Source organism: Stenella coeruleoalba, assembly GCF_951394435.1.
Source record: "Stenella coeruleoalba genome assembly, chromosome: 6".
NCBI lineage: Eukaryota > Metazoa > Chordata > Mammalia > Artiodactyla > Delphinidae > Stenella > Stenella coeruleoalba.
In genome coordinates, this window is record NC_137151.1 from 73,493,626 (window position 1) to 73,515,400 (window position 21,775).

Sequence of the window (21,775 nt, forward strand, 5' to 3'; positions counted from 1 at the left end):
TTTTGGATGGAATGTCTTATAAATATCAATTAAGTCTATCAGCAGTGTTTTGAAAGAATTACACTGCTGCCTCTATTCCTATTCCTAATGTACAACTCAGCACCTGGGAGAATAGGACCTAATAATAATGCTCCAGGCCTCTAGAGCACCATTAGCAGCCTGATGGGTCCTTTTTTAGGACAGCCCGGAGGTTTTCTCTTGGGAATGTTGAGCTTTGTACAGTCTTTCTCTCTAGTTGACTACTGAACAGATAGGGAACTCCAATCTGCACATCACTTGGGTTATTTTGGATTATCTTTGTGCAAGTATAATAAAATCAAATAACTGACATGATGATGGTTATCTACAGGCAGACTGTACACACAGTCAACTGTACTTAATGTATAGAATGGAGGCCTTAAGTCTTAACTATAAAATGATAAGCCCAGTAAACAATCTGAGTGGTTTTTGTGGCCCATGACATTAGACTGTAATGTTGAATGTGACATAGTCCCCACCCTCAAAGATCATACAAGATCACTACAGATAAACTCAGTGCAGTGTATGTTCAATATGTATGCATAAGTATAGACGTAATACAGGTTGAAAGGGCAATTTTCTCTAATAGGTTAGGAAAAAAATTATAAAGAAGATGAAACCTGAGCACAGAATAATATAATTAATGCCTGCATATTATGAAAGTCATTATAATTGATGACACAAGAACATTTTTTATTGTAAAATATACATAATATTTACCATTTTTAAGTGTGCATTTCAGTGGCATTAAATGCATTCGCATTGTTCTGTAGCCATCACCACCGCTATAGTCTGGATGTTTGTGTCCTCCCTAAAATTCATGTTGAAATCCTAACCCCTAAGGTGATGGTATTAGGAGGTGGGGCCTTTGAGAGTGATTAAGTCATGAAGGGAATTAGTGCCCTTATAAAAGAGACCCCACAGAGATCCCTTTCCTCCTTCTGCCATCTGAGGACACAGTGAGAAGACAGCCATCCATGAACTAGGAAGTGGGTCCTTACCAGACAGCAAATCTTCCAGTGCCATGATCCTGGACTTCCCAGCCTTCAGATCTGTGAGAAATAAATGCTTTTGTTCTTAAGCCACCCAGTATTTTGCTATAGTAGCCCAAAGGGATTTAGACAACCTTTTTCTATCTCGAGAACTTTTTCATCTTCCAAACTGAAACTCTGTACCTATTAAATACTAACTCCATTTCCCCCTTCTCATAGACCCTGGCGACCACTCTTCTACTTTCTGTCTCTCTACAAACTTGACTACCCTAACTACTTCATATAGTACTCTACCAAGTAGAATCATACAATGTTTGTCCTTTTGTGTCTGGTTTATATCACTTAGCATAATGCTTCAGGTTTCATCCATGTTGTAGCATGTGTCAGAATTTCCATCCTTTTGAAGGCTGAATAATATTTCATTCTACAGGCACACCTCATTTTATTGCACTTGGCTTTTTATTGTGCTTCACAGATACTGCGTTGTTTACAAATGGAAGGTTTGTGGCAGTCCTGCATGGAGCAAGGCTATTGGTGCCGTTTTTCCAACAGCATTTGCTCACTTCATGTCTCTGTGTCACATTTTGGTAATTCCCACAATATTTCAAACTTTTTCATTATTATTAGATTTGTTATGGTGGTCTGTGATCAGTGCTCTTTAATGTTACTATTCTAATTGTTTTTTGTTTTGTATTTTTAAATTAAGGTATACACTTTTTTTTTTTTTTTTTGCGGTACGCGGGCCTCTCACTGTTTTGGCCTCTCCTGTTGCGGAGCACAGGCTCTGGACGCGCAGGCTTAGCGGCCATGGCTCACGGGCCCAGCCGCGCCGTGGCATGTGGGATCTTCCCGGACCGGGGCACGAGCCTGTGTCCCCTGCATCGGCAGGTGGACTCTCAACCACTGTGCCACCAGGGAAGCCCCTGCACTTTTTTTTAGACATAGTGCTATTGCACACTTGACTACAGTATAATGTAAACATAACTTTTATGTGCACTGGGAAACCAAAAATTCATGTGACTTACTATATCGCAATATTTGCTTTATTGCGGTGGTCTAGAACTGAACCTGCAATACCTCTGAGTTATGCCTGTATGAATATACCATATTTTGTTTATCCATTTATTGATGGATACTTGAATTGCTTTTACCTTCTAGCTATTATGAATAATTATGCTACAAATATGTGTATACATATATCTATTCAAGTTGCTGCTTTCAATTCTTTTGGTATACACCCAGAATTGGAATTGCTGAATTTCTATTTTTAATTTTCTGGGGAACCACCATACCATTTTCAAAAGCAGTTACACCGTGTTACATTCCCAGTAGCAATGCACCAGCATTAATTCATGAACATTTTTAACCTAAGCCCTTTCATCTGCCTTAGCCAACTCTTCAGCATACCTCAAGTCAGTACAGAAACTGTTGTTTTGACAGGAAATTTCGCTGGAGAATGGGACATTGTTGTTACCTCACTTGGTGCCTCAGTAAGAGTTTACACACACTCAGCATGGATTTATGAATCATTATTCAAGGTCACAAAGCAGAGGCAAAAATCTTTGATGTTTCCTGTTATTGCCAAAAAGTCCTCACTCTGCTGGCAATCAGTACCTATTAGCAGTCATGGGAACCTTATTTCCTAATGCTGTTTTTTCTGTTAAAATATAAATTATGACATTACCAAGCGTCCTTTCAAAACAGGTTAGCAAGGGCCAGAAACCAAATGATGAAGGAAAGAGTGACTGACAATTCTTAGAAAATTAGCGCTGGTAAAATTATCAAATGATGGTATCGAAATGGCCTTGTCAGGAATGTCCATGGCACGTGCTACCATCAAAATCAAATGTCCTGCGATCTCATTATATTAAATATGTTGTACAGCTTTTGTGCCCATGGGTTTTTTTTTAAACCTGTGCTAATATCAATCCTTTTAGAAATATGAACTCCCAAGAATGTACATTTTAGCCATTTGATAATCTACTGAAAGCTATTGAATATCTCCCTAGGAATATAAAATGTATGTATAGCCAACACTTTTCATATTGTTTCCGGGGTTTAAAGAATACGCTAAACTTGTCATGAACCCAAGCTAAGAACCTCTATAAGTGCGTATTGTATGCCATCAATAATACCGTAAAAAACTTGAGGGCTTCCCTAGTGGCGCAGTGGTTGAGAGTCCGCCTGCCGATGCAGGGGACACGAGTTCGTGCCCCGGTCCAGGAAGATCCCACATGCCACAGAGCAGCTAGGCCCATGAGCCATGGCCGCTGAGCCTGCGCGTCCGGAGCCTGTGCTCTGCAACAGGAGAGGCCACAACAGTGAGAGGCCCGCATACCAAAAAAAAAAAACAAAAAACTTGATTTGTTGCTTAGGTTATTCATTTTGATTTATTAGTAAGTTAAGGGTAAACAGCAATGAAAGAATTTGTTGCATGGGCTTTGATCTCACGTAGATTTGAAAACCAGCATGAGGACTCTGTTTAATAAACTTCCTAAGCCCTACTTTCCTCATCTGTGCACTATGAATATTTTTATTGGTATTTTTTCCCCCGACATTATGATAGAGCAAGCTAGGAAGGAGGTAGGTGATCTTTTTACAGGACTCCAACCTCAAATAATATTTTTGATGTGCTGTTGTTTACTCATTGATAATTTTTTGTAAGGCTGTTAACGTTTTATTAATTATAAAATTAGCAGATGTCCAACGAAAAGGATTGCTTGGGGAAAGATATAAGAGGTAGTTTAGTTCTTCAGGAGAAGGAAGTATTCCCTAATCTCTTTATGATTAGCAATTTTTGGAAGTTCTGAGAACAAGTCAATGCATAATGCCCCAAACCAACAAAACCTAAAATAGGAAAAAAGAGCTTTCCATGTTCTTAGAATATAAATTTCATACCAAGTACAAAATTAAAGCTAGATTTGGAAGAATATATAATTATTAAATCTAGGGGCATATGTCCCAATTAGAGAATACATCAACTCAAATTACATTTCTCAGATAAATACATTATTACATTATAATTTAACAGAGATTAGTGTTATATTAGAAAATGGCTAATTTAAGCTGACTTTCAGGGAAACTTCCATATGAATAGTAACAAATAAGTGGAACAATAATTCTTAAATAACTGAAGAAAATTTAGACTGGTTCAAAAAGCTAGAGGCTTTTTGTATACCTTTGGTATACAAGACTTTTACTTAGACCGGAAATATAAATGTTTAAAGTATACTGAGGAACTATTTCTCCCTCTGGAGTCAAATCATGCCTTTGGAGTCATTTTATGTAATTTGTCCAGTAAGAAGTGATTTCCCCTAGTGGGAAGCAGCCACATAGCACAGGGAGATCAGCTCAGTGCTTTGTGACCACCTAGAGGGGCAGGATAGGGAGGGTGGGAGGGAGAAGCAAGAGGGAGGGGATATGGGGAAACATGTATACATATAGCTGATTCACTTTGTTACACAGCAGAAACTAACACAGCATTGTAAAGCAATTATACTCCAATAAAGATGTTAAAAATAATAATAATATAATCAATAATGTAAAAAAAAAGTGATTTCCCCACATATTTGAATTGTAGAAATACTTCAATTGCATTGCCTTTTTAATGCAATTTTAAAGGCCACAAGACTTGGACGTTACTTGATGGTTTAGAAAACCCATATCTTTCTTCCTTATGCTCTCATTTAAAAAATGTATGTATGAGAACGTGGATAGTGTTTCAGATTTCTCTTGTGTTGGTCCAGTGACTTTGTGTTCCGTTAGGTGTGTGCGTGTAATAGAGAATGTGTGTGTCTACCTTTCTTTCTCCTCTCACAATCCTCTTCTTTGATTCTCTGCTTTAAATAGACATAAAATAGAATATTTTAGCATGTTTTATTCATATTTATCCATAAAGTTTATATGCCTTTAAAAGCAGATTTAAAAGTTGAATCATATGCTTTATCTCAAAAGAAAAAAAAAATTTCAAAGTGGAAATTGCTTTATTATTTCTCCTTTAATTAATATATACCCAGTATAAAAAAAAGAATGAATATTTAGAATTTGGGGGGAAAAATCATCTCAGGTTTCATCACCTAAATTGTTGATATTTGTACCATAATTTATTTCACCAATTTTAGGGACCTTGAATTGTTTTTGTGTTTTGTTTTGTGTTTTTTTTTTTTTTTTTTTTTTTGTCTCTGGCTGCACTGAGGGCTTGTGGGATCTCAGTTGCCTGACCAGGGATTGAACCCTGGGCCACGGGAGTGAAAGCCTGGAATCCTAACCACTAGGCCACCAGGGAATTCCCCCTATTGGATTGTTTTTATTTTATCACAAAGATACATACATCTTTACACACCTGATTATTTCCTTAGGACACATTCTTAGAAGTAGAATTGCCTAATCAAATTAAACTCTTCCAGAAAGGTTAAACCAACCTAAACTACCATCACCAATGTATTCATTATGTTTCTTCCTTTGTGAATTGCCAATGCATGTTCTCTATCCATTTTACTGATAATGTTTTAATTTATCTCATTGATTTGCAGTAACTCTTCATATATTAAAAATATTAACACTTTGTCATAGATTTTTTTCCTAGTTTTCTTTCTTCATGGATACTGATTTTGTTGCCATGATTAGTACATTATTCTGCATACCAAGTTAATTAAATATTTACCTAAAATATTTTCTACTGCTTTTTATGGTTTTCATTTTACATTTAAAATTTAAGCCATTTAGAATATATTGTGATCTGAAGTATGACGTAAGAGATTCAACGTTTTTATTTTTCGAAGTTGTTAAATAATCCTTTTGTTAAATAATTTTCTTACTGATATAAACATATTAAGGGTTTTTTAAGTTTAAAATTTTATTTTTTTATTTGAAATTTATAAAATATATTTTAAAATTTAAAACCACTCTTTACTTTTTTTTTTTTTTTTTGGCGGTGCGCGGGCCTCTCACTGTTGTGGCGTCTCCCGTTGCGGAGCACAGGCTCCGGATGCACAGGCTCAGCGGCCATGGCTCATGGGCCCAGCCGCTCCGCGGCATGTGGGATCTTCCCAGATCGGGGCACGAACTCGTGTCCCCTGCATCGGCAGGCGGACTCTCAACCACTGCGCCACCAGGGAAGCCCCACTCTTTTAAGAGCAGTTAGGTTCACAGCAAAATTGTGGAGAAAGCACAGAGAGTTCCCCCATCCCCCCTCCTCCCACCACACACACATAGCCTCCCCCATTATCAACATCCCACACCAGAGTAGTATAACTGATGGATCCACACTGACAAGTCCATAGTTTACTTTAGAAGTCACTCTTGGTGTTGTACATTCTATGCGTTTTGACAAACGTGTGACTTATGTTCACCGTTATAGCGTCATACGGAATAGTTACACTGCCCTAAAAATCCTCCATGCTCCACCTAGTGCACCCAGTCTAGCCAATCGTTTTTCTGTCTCCATAGTTTTGCCTTTTCCAAAATGTCATATAGCTGGAATTATGTAGTATGTAGCCTTTACAGATTGGCTTCTTTATCTTAAAAATGAAGATATATATATATACACGTACATACATACACATATATACTGTAACCAGGTACTGTAATGAAATCTTTTTTTTTTCCTGTTTGATTTTCATTTGAGTCTCACGTGCATTTCAGTTGGACAATGTTATTGTTCATTAGTTAGCACTCTGTGAACATAGTGTCAATAGGATGATAACCAGTGTTATTATTTTGTTGCTGACATCAATAGAAATGGTAATAATCTTTCACCATTAAGCTTGATGCTGGATTGATGGGTGTGTGTGTGTGTGTGTGTGTGTGTGTGTATGTACAGAACAGCACAAACATGTAAAGACAGGTGTTCCAATATTTGTTAGGAGTTCATAAATATTTGGGAATGGATATTAAATGGATGGCGTACTTTTTAAGTCAGGATGATTGTAGAATATTCTGACTTCTTATTAGCTTTAGTTGTTTATTATGGATTGCAACAATTATCTCGTAATTTAGTATCTTCTCTTCCTTGGCTATATACTTTTTTTTTTTTTTTTTGCGGTACACGGGCCTCTCACTGTTGTGGCCTCTCCCGTTGCGGAGCACCGGCTCCGGACGCGCAGGCTCAGCGGCCATGGCTCATGGGCCCAGCCGCTCTGCGGCATGTGGTATCTTCCCAGATCGGGGCACGAACTTGTGTCCCCTGCATCGGCAGGCGGACCCTCAACCACTGCGCCACCAGGGAAGCCCGGCTATATACTTTTTGTAACCTTATTTCTATATTTATGATTCCTGTTTTCTTACATATTTAAAAATGAAAATATAAGTAAATACATAAAGTAAAACAGTTAAGTTTGTAAATCCAAGAGTAATTATAGTTACTTTCCCTATATTTATCTTTACTAATTTTATAAGTTTATACATGTTAATGCATTTGTTTTTATTCTTTCATATTTAGTAATAGAAATGATTAAGACCATGAATTTTCCTTTTATTATAGCTTTAGCTATGTTCTACATTTCTAAATGTGTAATATTTTCATTACAATATTTTGAATGTTATTCAATTGCCTTTATCTTTAGTTTTTCACCCTTGAGTTAATTGGAGAATCCACTCTACCGCTCAGAGAGAAAGAGAGGGGAGAGAGGGAGAGGGACAGGATCGAGTGCTTTTGGCTTCTACTTTTGTCTATTTTCAAATATTCTACGATATCAGTTTTATTTTTCTTCAACCCAAGACATATTTAGGAAAGTGTATTTTTCAAAAATTTTCTAGAATTAACCCCTACTCGCTTCTTCTTTTTCATTAATATTTAATTTATTGAATTGCTTCAGAGAATGTGATCTAAATTCAGCAATTTCAGTAGGATCTATCTTATTTTGATTTGCTTTTTACTAATTTTACCTGATGAAGCCTTTTTTAAATTTGCCAGATAAAGATATTTATTTTTATTGATAAAGATTTCATTTTCCAAGTTGAAGTCTTCCTTATGTTCAGGAATATTTTTTAATGTTATTTCTTTTCTTTTTGCTTATTGTTTTCAGAGTCATTAGTATCTGTAGATCCAGGCTGCATTATCTGTTAACTTTTCCCTGCCCTTCTTTCTGTTTGCAAGCTGATTTCCTCAGCTTTATCTTTCTAATCTATTTTTTGTAATTTGTTTTTTTTGGCCACACTGCAAGGCACGTGGGATCTTAGTTCCCTGATCAGGGATCGAACCCAGGCCCCCACAGTGAAAGTGCTGAGTCCTAACCACTGGACCACCAGGGAATTTCCTCTCATTTATTTATTGACTGGCTTTTTTTTCTGCAGAATCTTTCTGTCCTTCATTAATATTTTAATTACTGCATTTAAATTATGGTGTCATTATATGTTTCCTTAATTTCCTACCTTTGCCAGTTCCCATTGCATCTGAGCCTGTCTTATCTCTTATTCAGAGACTCCATTTTTCTAAAAAGATGTTGTGAAAGTGTAAAGCAGTTGTGCTCTAAAGCTACCTCTCTTTTTTTTGCTAGAATTAACATTCCAAATAAACCCTCTATCTCTTTCACATAATAATTTTCTCTATCCGGGGAATAATTTTTCATAGTGCTTTATACACATACTTTTTTTTTTATACTTTGTATAAAAGCTGCTCTTTGTCAAAAGGTTATTTGTGCCAAGTATCCTTGGCTCCCTTCATGTTTACTTGGTTAGCATTCAAATCCTCTTAAAATTCACCTTGAAGGGCTGGGTGATATAGAACATAGGTTTATCTTTAGTCATTTACTTAGTGTAAAGAGCCTTAGGAGTTGTGGGGAGGGATTAGAGTCTTGGTTGGTCACAATCAGAGAACTTGTGCCTGTATACATTTTCCTCCTTAGTTTTGCAAACGACTCCACCAGAGGCCAGCTTGGGGATTGGAGGCTGTATTTTGAGGGTGCATTGGGACATGTCCATGATGCTTGTCCAAAGGCAAGATTGAGGAAAGCAGCAAAGGGCAATCAAGGTACCTGTGGACTTGCCATGCCAGGAGAGGTGTGCCTCCATGGCCTCTGAAAGCTATTAATCTGTGGCCACCCTTTTCCCTGTGCCTCTTGCCACCTGTCTTTCCAGTTTTGAGGAAACTGGTGGAGCTTCCCAGACTTTCTTCCTATACCACTTCACTGTCTTGAGAAGGGGAGTCATATGTTGGTTTCATACATCCTGGTTTGGTCCTGAATGAAGTGATTCCTTAGACTTTATGGCATGTGGTGGCCACTGTTCCCTAGAGTAAGTACTAATGGTCTTTTTTTTTTTTTTTTTAATCCTTTTAGTCACTGCTGTTTAGTCATTTTCTAGGAATATCCTTATCAGATGTTACCCTGCCATCTTTCCTGGCAGTCTCCAGCTTACCTTCTTGAAATCAGTCCTTAATTTTCTTTTTCTCATCTGTGGCTTAATGACTTTAGAAATAAAAAAGATTTCCTACCCTTTCTATTTAAGGAAAAAAAACTTTATTATATAATGACATTGTAATGACTATAATATATAATGACAATAGGCATTTGTTGTTCTGGTGATGATCTTGATAGAAAACCAGTTTATTCCACCTAGCAGTACAAAGACATTTGCGTTGATAAGGTCAGTTGATAGGAATGTCCTGCTCCAGGTGACTGGTGTCTAGGATTATCTAATGTGCCTCCTCCTAATTCTCTGTAAATAAGTGATGCAAATACTGGAAAAGGCAAACTATCTCTAACCCGAACACTGACGTAAAACAGAATCTAATTTCAAAACTGTGGAGGACTAGACCCCAATTCTATGATATCTCAAATTGAGGAAAGTCTAGCCAGGTCCTGATTATGACAAACCTCAGCTGCACTTGAGGAGAAGGAGACTGCTTGAAAAGGGCAAAGAAAGGCTTTGCTTTTCTTAGTCTGTCCTCGTACTTAGAGGTCTCAGTTGGCCCCAAACAGAAAAAGTCATATCAGCTCCTCGCTATTGCTCTCGAATCCTAAGCGTGATTCTGCAAAACTCCAGATTAAATCACCAAGTTGAGATGAAGGCTGAGGAGAAATTTTTGATTTTTGGGGGGGGGGGGCCAGGGGGAAGGGAGGCTTATATTGCAAGTGAAGACTCGAAAGATGCCATTTTACTCTTGACTTTGTCACTTACAGACTCCAGGTTCCAGCATGATTTAGAGAGACTTAAAGGAGAACATTAATAGAACTTTAAAGGGGGAATTGTATCTTCCAAATTAATGGGAAATATAAAAGTCAGTTAAAACCATGTAAAAAGCAGTATTATAAGGAAAGGCAGATTATATAGGAAAAGCCATCACCCATTAAAGGAAACGAAGAAGAACCAAAAAATAGAAAGTGTAAAATGGTATGACAGGAGTAAGGCCAACTATTAGTGAAACAGTAAATGGAAATGGGGAAAACTTTACTAAAATTAGATTTTTTTAAAACAACCCAACATGATCATTACTAGAGGAACACATAATACAAAAGAATAGAAATAGAAAGTTTAAATGTAAAAGCATGGACAAATTTCATTAATTACAACAGAAAGAAAGCAGGTGATATCAAATAAAGCAAAACAGTGAAATAAACAAAGCAGGTCATTTTATAATAATCAAAAGTGAATAATCATAATGAACTCTTCTGTAATAAATCTCGTTGTTTCAGAATAAACTGAATACAATCTAAATGTCCCACTAGAAGAATAGTCAAATGTATTGTGTTACGTCTGTGTGGTGGCCTTATATATAGTGATTAAGAATGGTGATACTAAAGTTTTTTTGTTCACAAGGAAGGCTGTTACCAATGTATTGTTGATTGAAGAAAGCATATTGCAGAGAGTATGGACATTTTTCTTCTACTTTGGTTAAAGTGTAACCAAAATGTTAACCAGGATTATTTCTAGGTGACGAAACTAGAGTCAATTTAAATATTTTCATCTGTACTTTTAATCTTTTCCTGTGGTAAATGTAGTACATCATATTATTGTGCCCAAGTAATCACTACCTCTTCTTCTGGGAGGATTATACTTTCATGCCTCATGGACTTCAATTTGCCCATGTGACTTGCTTTGGCCAATAAAACGTGAGTGTAAGTGGCATGTGCCGCCTACAAGCAAAAGCTCTAAGAACTGTCGAGTGGTCCTGCCATGGCTCTTTTCCTCCTTCACATGGGGGTTTCTCCTTTGGCCTGGAAGGAAGAGGATATAGAGCAGGGCAGCAGCCGACCTCCTAAGGACATGTAAATGGGTAAGAAATAAACCTTTCTTTTAAGCCCTTGAGATTCTGGAGTTGTGTGTTACCACATCACAACTTAGCCCAGGCTAAGTAGTCCCCAGTTTCAGATGTTTTTCTGAACACACACAATGTATGATGCCTGTAAACAACAAGTTGTAGAAGTCTTTCCTGCCACTTTTTGCTTTAGTTAGGTCCCTAGGTCATAAATCTGAATTTTATGTCACTCAGTGTAAATGCAAATGTTACAGTACTTAGAAACAATTGTAGTGATCCCACTGATGTGAAGGAGGAATGAAACAAGGAAATTAGATGTTAGGCTCTCATATTGCTGTTTTCAGCCACAATACTTTTCTCATTGAGTAGAGGAATTATGTTGGTGTTGACATTAAAATGTATGGTCTAGGGCTTCCCTGGTGGCGCAGGGGACGCCGCGGGTTCGTGTCCCGGTCTGGGAAGATCCTACATGCTGCGGAGCGGCTGGGCCCATGAGCCATGGCCGCTGAGCCTGTGCGTCCGGAGCCTGTACTCAGCAACGGGAGAGGCCACAACGGTGGGAGGCCCACGTACTGCAAAAAAAGAAAAAAAAAATCTATGGTCTAAAATAGGTTTAGAATTTTGTTTCAGCGATTTCTGAAAATGTGCTTTGACAGAGATGAAATAAGTCTTTTTTAAAATGTCACAGCAATTCTTACATTCTAGGAAAAATGAATAAATAGTTGCAACCTACTAAGAGAGTTTAGACTTACTTTTGTAATGCATTTTGAAATAGAGCAGTGATCAGACACTTGATTTATAATCAAATTGGAATGATCTTTAAAGGTCATTTCATTCAACCTTATATTAGGTACCTGAAACTCTTCTTGTTAAAAGAGATTTTTAAAAATAATAGAAACAAAAACAGTAACCTCAAAAACAATTCTTGGAATGAATTAAATTCTCTCACTCACCTTTTCCACATTCCTGACATTATTCAAGATATTCATAATTATAATTCAACCAAAATGCTGCCCTTTCTTCAAAGACAGATTACCCTGAAAATATCATTTTAAATTAAAACCAAGGTGTTGACATTGATGTTAATGAGGAAAGTGCAGTTGGTTGCTGTTAGGGAAAAGAAAAAGTACATCAGAAGAAATGTTGGCCCTTGATGTAGCTTGGATTAAATTTACTTCCAAATGGATGAGAGTTTGATGAGTTTGGTTGTCTCGGCCTCATCCCTTGGGGCACTTGAGCACATCACAGAACTTTTAGCTTCCGTACTTCTAGCTCAAGTATCAGCATATACTTGTAAAGCATCTTGGACCAGAAAGCAAAGTACTTCACATCAAGACTTTGAGCAGTGTTCTTGCTTTCTGTTTGCTGGCACCAGAGTTTGGCTTGAGAAACTTTACTTACGCTTATTAGGCTACCTTCATAAAACAGAAGGATTAGCTGACCACCTAGCAATTGTCAGCTTATTACTGTCTCTTGCCAGTACTAAACAAAACCTGATCTCAAGCCAAAGAAAGAGCTCCACAGCTCTTTACATTTCTATTAGCCCAAACACTAGTTTTGTTTCAAGAGAAAGTCTTCGAATTTGGCAGTAAGTAGCTTTTATTTTCCCTGTGGTGACAGGTGATGTCAAAATCTTGTGAAAGGAGCTGCACAACTTCTATTCACTAGAAAGTCCCAGGTTTTTCCGATTTATAGTCATTTGCCTTTTAATTATTGGGATTGTTCTTTTGAATATTTTCTATAACCTATTAACCATTAAAATCCTGATTATATTCAGGGTCCCATACTCCGTTAACATAATGTTGCAGATTTAAAAAATACAACTATATGCCTGTATAAAATTTAATTTGCTTGCACTTGCAGAGCTTACATGATCTATACATAAGTCATTCGATACATTTGTACTGTTAACATAGTCTATTAAACATTTGTCTCCAGCCTAAATCCCTCAGAGCTCCAGACCTACCTTTCCATGTGTTTGTCCCCACTTGAATGCCTCCTTTGTACCTTAAAGTTAACACGTCTGAAACCATACTCATGACCTGCTGTCAGTTGTGGATTTCCTTTGGCCAGCCCTCGCTAGGAATACCAGAAACCTGGGAACCATCCTCAACACCACTTTTCCTCCTCCATGTCTACTCACAACTGACAGGACTAGGTGCTGAGTTTCCTGCCACCTCTCTAGTTCACTATCTCTTGTTTCCTGATCAGGCCTCCCTCATCTTCTTTACTTCCCCAGTTTGGTTCTCCTCATGGCTTCCAAAGTGATCTTTTAAACACACAAATCTGGTTATACCTCACCTCTGTATGGCCTCCTATGCTCATGATAAAAATCAAAATGCTGAACATGGACTACAAGTCCCTGCAGGAATTGACCTGTGCCTTTCTTTGACCATCATGGCACTGTCTCTGTGTGCTCTGATCATATTGACCAGCGTGAATTCATTGATCACACCCAGCTGGACAACCAGACACCTGGTTAACTCTTTCGTATCCTTCAGATCTCAGCTCAAGCCCACTTGCACAGTGATACCTCTGACCTCCAGACCTAGTGAGTTGCCCTCGCTGTGTGTCCTCCTAATACTCCATGCATCTTCATCCTTTTTGATTTTTTTCATTGACTGTCTCTCCCTCTGGACTGAAAAGTTTAGGTCTCACTTTTCTTTGGCCTCAAGATTGATTTCTCTTCATCACCAGCAGCTTTCTTTTCTAATTTGTGCTAAAGTACTTACCCAAGGGTTCTATGCTTCCTTCAAGGTATTATGATTAAGATTGGGCCTGGAACTTAGCCTTCCACCTTCTTAGAAGAGGACAAGTTCACTTTAGTTGTCAGTGCTTTGGGACACAGATTGTTTGTTGTGTAAGCTTTTCATCTATCATGCTTACCTTTAAAAAAACTATCATGCTTACACTATCATGGTTACCTTTAAAAAAAATTTTTTTCTAGCAACCTGTGTTGCCAATTGAACAATGCTTCTCTTGGGGACAAGTGTTTAGCTCTATTAGTTACAATGCAGACTTTCCTTATATAAATCCAAATGAAAAATGAAATGGTTCTTGGCTGTGGATAAGTGAAGCAACTCCATCATTACCCCAGTCCCGGGACATGCCTGTCAGTCTGTAGATACTTGTGAGCCTGCTGGTTGCTGCGAGTCATATGTAGGTATGCTGTGGTCTTGAAGTACAGATAACAGTACATATGTGTATTCCTTGATCCTTCCCAAATGCTGGATCATATGATGCATAAAGTACATCAGCTCTTTTGCCTTTTGTCACTGACTGCTTTTTGTCAGATTTAACCATCACATGCATGACATGACTGAACTAAACTGATGACAAACATGGATGGAGCTCTTATTATAATCCACTGAGCAGGGCAAATTAAATTTCAAGGGAAGAAACTGATATACTTTGGCATGAGGGTCCAGAACATAGCATTGTAATCTGCTTTAAAACAACAATACAAGGGAAGAATATCACTTTAACGTGTGGTTTCTTCCTGTTTTCCATGTTGACAAACTTTTGTTACATACTAATGCTTTTATCCTCTACCTTAAAATCTAGAAGAAGAAATAGTATTTTGTAATGTGTCAGAGTTCTCCCTCTCACCTTTTAGTACTGTTGCCTAGAAAAAATGATTTTTAATTTAAGGATTTTTAAATCATTCACATGAGGTTTTATTGTTTGTTCATTTTGCTTTTAGGTGTTTTGGACACCCTCAGTATTTGCCTCATCTTTTCTAGTCAAACCTGATTCATGAAATGGACTAAAGCTGAAAAATCATCTGCTTCTTTGTCTGTGAATTGGAGACACGATTGGGATGGTCTTCAGTGCATACAACTAGATTCAAACTGCAGCTATGAGTTCAGATGAGAAGGGCATATCCCCTGCTCATAGAACATCCACCCCCACCCATAGAAGTGCCTCCTCTTCGGCATCCTCTCAAAGGGACAGTAGGCAGGTAAGATAACAGTGTAAAGTGCATTTTGTTATTTTATGCAACTATAGTACCATTAGGATATGATGGGATTGCTAATTAAGTCTGAAATTTTTGCTGCGAAGATTTTTATTCCACAGGAAAACTCTCTGTTTTCTGTAGATCTACCTGATGATGTCGTGAAGATCCTGCTCTAGCTTTTCTGTGATTTAGAATCCTTTTTCAGAGTACAAACTACAGGAAGGGTAGCTAAGTGAAGCCCTGCAGTGTTCTCCTCACATCTGTACCTGGAGGCAAGAGGCAGCTTCTGGAACATGAATGTTCTGTTCTTCCTTCCTCATTCATGGAGGTGGAAAGGGATCTGAACAGTTTTTCTCCAAGTCTCTCACTGGTCTGCCAAGCCCTAACTTCTGTTTGGAGTTTCATGGAATCTGGTAACAGTCAGATTCAGGAATCAGGTTACAAATAAAATTGTAGAATCAGGGAATTAAGAGAATTAAAATCAATAGAGGAAATAAATTATTGGTGCTTAATTATCCCATTGAGCCCATTCTGTAAATTATTTTTGTTTACACAGTTACTTTATTACTACTTCAGTGCCTATTCTACAGGCAAGGTTGTATGGGGATTAGGCATGTGAATTCTCTTCATTGTCAAAACAGGTGATTGTTTTGGTCAGCACTTGTTTGAATATTATCATTTGCTATTGTAATATTGAGAAGAATTTCTTGTGTAACTGGAAATGCACAATAAGCAGAGGTTAACTTTTCATGAAAACTTTCCTTTTGGGGGACATTTAATTAGTGAACATTCTTGAAGAGTTTTCCCCCCCATTTTATTTTATTTTATTTATTTTTTAACATCTTTATTGGAGTATAATTGCTTTACAATGGTGTGTTAGTTTCTGCTGTACAACAAAGTGAGTCAGTTATATATATACATATATCCCCACATCCCCTCCCTCTTGCATCTCCCTCCCACCCTCCCTATCCCACCCCTCTAGGTGGTCACAAAGCACCGAGCTAATCTCCCTGTGCTATGCAGCTGCTTCCCACTAGCTATCTATTTTACATTTGGTAGTGTAGATATGTCCATGCTACTCTCTCACTTCATCCCAGCTTACCTTACCCTTCCCCCTCCCCATTTCCTCAACTCCATTCTCTACATCTGCATCTTTATTCCTGTCCTGCCCCTAGGTTCATCAGAACCTTTTTTTTTTTTTTTTTGATTCCACATATGTGTTAGCATCCAGTATTTGTTTCTCTCTTCCTGACTTACTTCACTCTGTATGATAGACTCCAGGTCCATCCACCTCACTACAAATAACTCAATTTTGTTTCTTTTTATAGCTGAGTAATATTCCATTGTATATATGTGCCACATCTTCTTTATCCATTCATCTGTCAATGGACACTTATGTTGCTTCCATGTCCTGGCTATTGTAAATAGTGCTGCAGTGAACATTGTGGTACATGTCTCTTTTTGAATTATTGTTATCTCGGGGTATATGCCCAGTAGTGGGATTCCTGGGTCATATGGTAGTTCTATTTTTAGTTTTTTAAGGAACCTCTATACTGTTCTCCATAGTGGCTGTATCAATTTACATTCCCACCAACAGTGCAAGAGGTTTCCCTTTTCTCCACACCCTCTCCAGCATTTATTGTTTGTAGATTTTTTGATGATGGCCATTCTGACCAGTGTGAGGTGACACCTTGTACTTTTGATTTGCATTTTGCATTTCCCTAATGATTAGTAATTTTGAGCATCCTTTCATGTGTTTGCTGGCAATCTGTATATCTTCTTTGGAGAAATGTCTGTTTAGGTCTTCTGCCCATTTTTGGATTGGTTTGTTTGTTTTTTTTGATATTGAGCTGCATGAGCTGCTTTTATATTTTACAGGTTAATCCTTTGTCAGTTGCTTCATTTGCAAATATTTTCTCCCATTCTAAGGGTTGTCTTTTTGTCTTGTTTATGGTTTCCTTTCCTGTGCTAAACTTCTAAGTTTTATTAGGTCCCATTTGTTTATTTTTGGGCTTATTTCCATTTCTCTAGGAGGTGGGTCAAAAAGGATCTTGCTGTGATTTATGTAATAGACTGTTCTGCCTGTGTTTTCCTCTAAGAGTTTTATAGTGCCTGGTCTTACATTTAGGTCTTTAATCCACTTTGAGTTTGTGTGTATGGTGTTAGGGAGTGTTCTAATTTCATTCTTTTCAATGTAGCTGTCCAGTTTTCACAGCACCACTTATTGAAGAGGCTGTCTTTTCTCCATTTTATATTCTTGCCTCCTTTATCAAACATAGAGTGACCATATGTGTGTGGGTTTATCTCTGGGCTTTCTCTCCTGTTCCATTGATCTATATTTCTGTTTTTGTGCCCATACCATACTGTCTTGATTACAGTAGCTTTGTAGTATAGTTGGAAGTCAGGAAGCCTGATTCCTCCAGCTCTGTTTTTCTTTCTCAAGATGCTTTGGCTTTTTGGGGTCTTCTGTGTTTCCATACAAATTGTGAAATTTTTTGTTCTAATTCTGTGAAAAATGCCATTGGTAGTTACACACGGATTGCATTGAATCTGTAGATTGCTTTGGATAGTATAGTCATTTTCACAATGTTGATTCTTCCAATCCAAGAACATGGTATATCTCTCCGTCAGTTTGTATCATCTTTAATTTCTTTCATCAGTGTCTTATAGTTTTCTGCATAGAGGTCTTTTGTCTCCTTAGGCAGGTTTATTCCTAGGTATTTTATTCTTTTTGTTGCAGTGGTAAATGGGAGTGTTTCCTTAATTTCTCTTTCACATTTTTCACCATTAGTATATAGGAATGTAAGAGATTTCTGTGCATTAAAGTTGTATCCTGCTACTTTACCAGATTCATTGATTAGCTCTAGTAGTTTTCTGCTGGTATCTTTAGGATTCTCTGTGTATAGTATCATGTCATCTGCAAACAATGACAGTTTTACTTCTTTTCTGATTTGTATTCCTTTTATTTCTTTTTCTTCTCTGATTGCTGTGGCTAAAACTTCCAAAACTATGTTGAATGATAGCGGTGAGAGTGGGCAACCTTGTCTTGTTCCTGATCTTAGAGGAAATGGTTTCAGATTTTCACCATTGAAAATGATGTTGGCTGTGCGTTTGTCATATAGGGCCTTTATTATGTTGACTTAGGTTCCCTCTATGCCTACTTTCTGGAGAGTTTTTATCGTAAATGGGTGTTGAATTTTCTCAAAAGCTTTTTCTGCGTCTGTTGAGATTATCGTATGGTTTTTATCCTTCAGTTTGTTAATATGGTGTATCACATTGATTGATTTGCGTATCCTTGCATTCCTGGGATAAACCCCACTTGATCATGGTGTATGGTCCTTTTAATGTGCTGTTGGATTCTGTTTGCTGGTATTTTGTTGAGGATTTTTGCATCTATGTTCATCAGTGATATTGGCCTGTAGTTTTCTTTCTTTGTGACATCTTTGTCTGGTTTTGGTATCAGGGTGATGGTGGCCTTGTAGAATGAATTTGGGAGTGTTCCTCCCTCTGCTATATTTTGGAAGAGTTTGAGAAGGATGGGTGTTAGCTCTTCTTTAAATATTTGATAGAATTCACCTGTGAAGCTATCTGGTCCTGGGCTTTTGTTTGTTGGAAGATTTTTAATCACAGTTTCAATTTCAGTGCTTGTGATTGGTCTGTTTATATTTTCTATTTCTTCCTGGTTCAGTGTCAAAAGGTTGTGATCTTCTAAGAATTTGTCCATTTCTTCCAGGTTGTCCATTTTATTGGCGTAGAGTTGCTTGTAGTAATCTCTCATGATCTTTTGTTTTTCTGCAGTGTCAGTTGTAACTTCTCCTTTTTCATTTCTAATTTTATTGATTTGAGTCCTCTCCCTTGTTTTCTTGATGAGTCTGGCTAATGGTTTATCAATTTTGTTTATCTTCTCAAAGAACCAGCTTTTACTTTTATTGATCTTTGCTATTGTTTCCTTTCTTTTTCATTTATTTCTGATCTGATCTTTATGATTTCTTTCCTCCTGCTAACTCTGGGGTTTTTTTCTTCTTCTTTCTCTAATTGCTTTAGGTGTAAGGTTAGGTTGTTTATTTGAGATGTTTCTTGTTTCTTGAGGTAGGATTTTATTGCTATAAACTTCCCTCTTAGAACTGCTTTTGCTGCAGCCCATAGGTTTTGGGCCATTGTGTTTTCATTGTCATTTGTGTGTAGGTATTTTTTGATTTCCTCTTGGATTTCTTCAGTTATCTCTTGGTTATTTAGTAGCATATTGTTTAGCTTCCATGTCTTTGTATTTTTTACAGTTTTCTTCCTGTAATTGATATCTAGTTTCATAGCGTGTGATCAGAAAAGATGCTTGATACGATTTCAGTTTTCTTAAATTTACCAAGGCTTGATTTGTGACCCAAGATATGATCTATCGTGGAGAATGTTCCATAAGCACTTGAGAAGGAAGTGTTTTCTGTTGTTTTTGGATGGAATGTCCTATAAATATCAATTAAGTCCATCTTGTTTAATGTGTCATTTAAAGCTTGTGTTTCCTTCTTTTCATTTTGGATGATCTGTCCATTGGTGAAAGTGGGGTGTTAAAGTCCCCTACTATGATTGTGTTACTGTCGATTTCCCCTTTTATGGCTGTAGCATTTGCCTTATATATTGAGGTGCTCCCATGTTGGGTGCATAAGTATTTATAATTGTTATATCTTCTTCTTGGATCGATCCCTTGATCATTATGCAGTGTCCTTCTTTGTCTCTTCTAATAGTCTTTATTTTAAAGTCTATTTTGTCTGATATGAGAATTGCTACTCCAGTTTTCTTTTGATTTCCATTTGGATGGAATATCTTTTTCCATACCCTCACTTTCATTCTGTATGTGTCCCTAGGTCTGAATTGGGTCTCTTGTAGACAGCTTATGTCCGGGTATTGTTTTTGTATCCATTCAACCAGCCTGTGTCTTTTGGTTGGAGCATTTAATCCATCTACATTTAAGGTGATTATCAATATGTATGTTCCTGTTACCATTTTCTTAATTGTTTTGGGGGTTTTTTTGTAGGTCTTTTCCTTCTCTTGAGTTTCCTGCCTAGAGAAGTTCCTTTAGCATTTGTTGTAAAGCTGGTTTGGTGGTGCTGAATTCTCTTAGTTTTTGATTGTCTGTAAAGGTTTTAATTTCTCTGTCGAATCTGAATGAGATCCTTGCTGGGTAGAGTAATCTTGGTTGTAGGTTTTTCCCTTTCATCACTTTCAATATGTCCTGCCAGTCCCTTCTGGCTTGCAGAGTTTCTGCTGAAAGATCAGCTGTTAACCTTATGGGGATTCCCTTGTATGTTATTTGTTGCTTTTCCTTTGCTGCTTTTAATATTTTGTCTTTGTATTTAACTTTTGATAGTTTGATTAGTATGTGTCTTGGCATGTTTCTCCTTGGATTTATCCTGTATGGGACTCTCTGTGCTTCCTGGACTTGATTGACTATTTCCTTTCCCATATTAGGGAAGTTTTCAACTATAATCTCTTCAAATATTTTCTCGGTCCCTTTCTGTTTCTCCTCTTCTTCTGGGACCCCTATAATTCTAATGTTGGTCCATTTAATGTTGTCCCAGAGTTCTCTGAGACTGTCCCAATTCTTTTCATTCATTTTTCTTTATTCTGCTCTGCGGTAGTTATTTCCACTCTTTCATCTTCCAGGTCACTTATCCGTTCTTCTGCCTCAGTTATTCTGCTATTGATTCCTTCTAGAGAATTATTAATTTCATTTATTGTGGTGTTCTTCATAGTTTGTTTGCTCTTTAGTCCTTCTAGGTCCCTGTTAAATGTTTCTCGTATTTTCTCCATTCTATTTCCAAGGTTTTGGATCATCTTTACTATCATTACTGTGAATTCTTTGTCAGGTAGACTGCCTATTTCCTCTTCATTTGTTTGGTTCTGTTGGGTTTTTACCTTGCTCCTTCATCTGCTGCATATTTCTCATTTTGTTTAGCTTACTGTGTTTGGGGTCTTCTTTTCGCAGGCTGCAGTTTCGTAGTTCCTGTTGTTTTTGGTGTCCATCCTCAGTGGGTGAGGTTGGTTCAGTGGCTTGTGTAGGCTTCCTAGTGGAGGGGACTGGTGCCTGTGTTCTGGTGTGTGGGGCTGGATCTTGTCTTTATGGTGTGCAGGGCCACGTCCGGTGGTGTGTTTTGGGGTGTCTGTGAACTTAGTATGATTTTAGGCAGCCTCTCTGCTAATGGGTGGGGTTGTGTTCCTGTCTTGCTAGTTGTTTGGCATGGGGCGTCCATTACTGGAGCTTGCTGGCCGTTGGGTGGAGCTGGGTCTTAGCGCTGAGACGGAGATCTGTGGGAGAGCTCTTGCCGATTGACATTACGTGGGGCCGGGAGGTCTCTGTTGGTCCAATATTCTGAACTCGGCTTTCCCACCTCAGAGGCTCAGGCTTGACACCAGACCGGAGCATCAAGACCCTGTCAGCCACACAGCTCAGAAGAAAAGGGAGAAAAAAAAGAAAAAGAAATAAAAATTAAAAAATTAAATTATTAAAATAAAAAAATTGAAAAATAATTTTAAAAAAGAAGAGAGCAACCAAACCAATAAACAAATCCACTAATGATAAGTGTAAAAACTATACTAAGATAAACGTAAAAGTCAGAAAAA

The 21,775-nt window shown here is 37.6% G+C and overlaps 1 protein-coding gene across 12 annotated transcripts in view; it reads left to right on the forward strand.

Moving 5' to 3' along the window:
• OSBPL6 (oxysterol binding protein like 6) overlaps positions 1 to 21,775 on the forward strand; it is a 209,440-nt gene that overhangs the window by 102,356 nt on the left and 85,309 nt on the right. For 11 of the 12 annotated variants that reach the window (XR_013828658.1, XM_079923832.1, XM_079923836.1 and 8 more), the window contains one exon: positions 14,909 to 15,166. Coding sequence is in view for 11 of the 12 variants with exons in the window: in XM_079923832.1 (XP_079779958.1) it covers positions 15,065 to 15,166 (102 nt within the window). In the remaining variant the exon portion in view is untranslated. The remainder of the gene's footprint in view (positions 1 to 14,908; positions 15,167 to 21,775) is intronic. The other variant, XM_079923837.1, reaches the window with a different exon arrangement.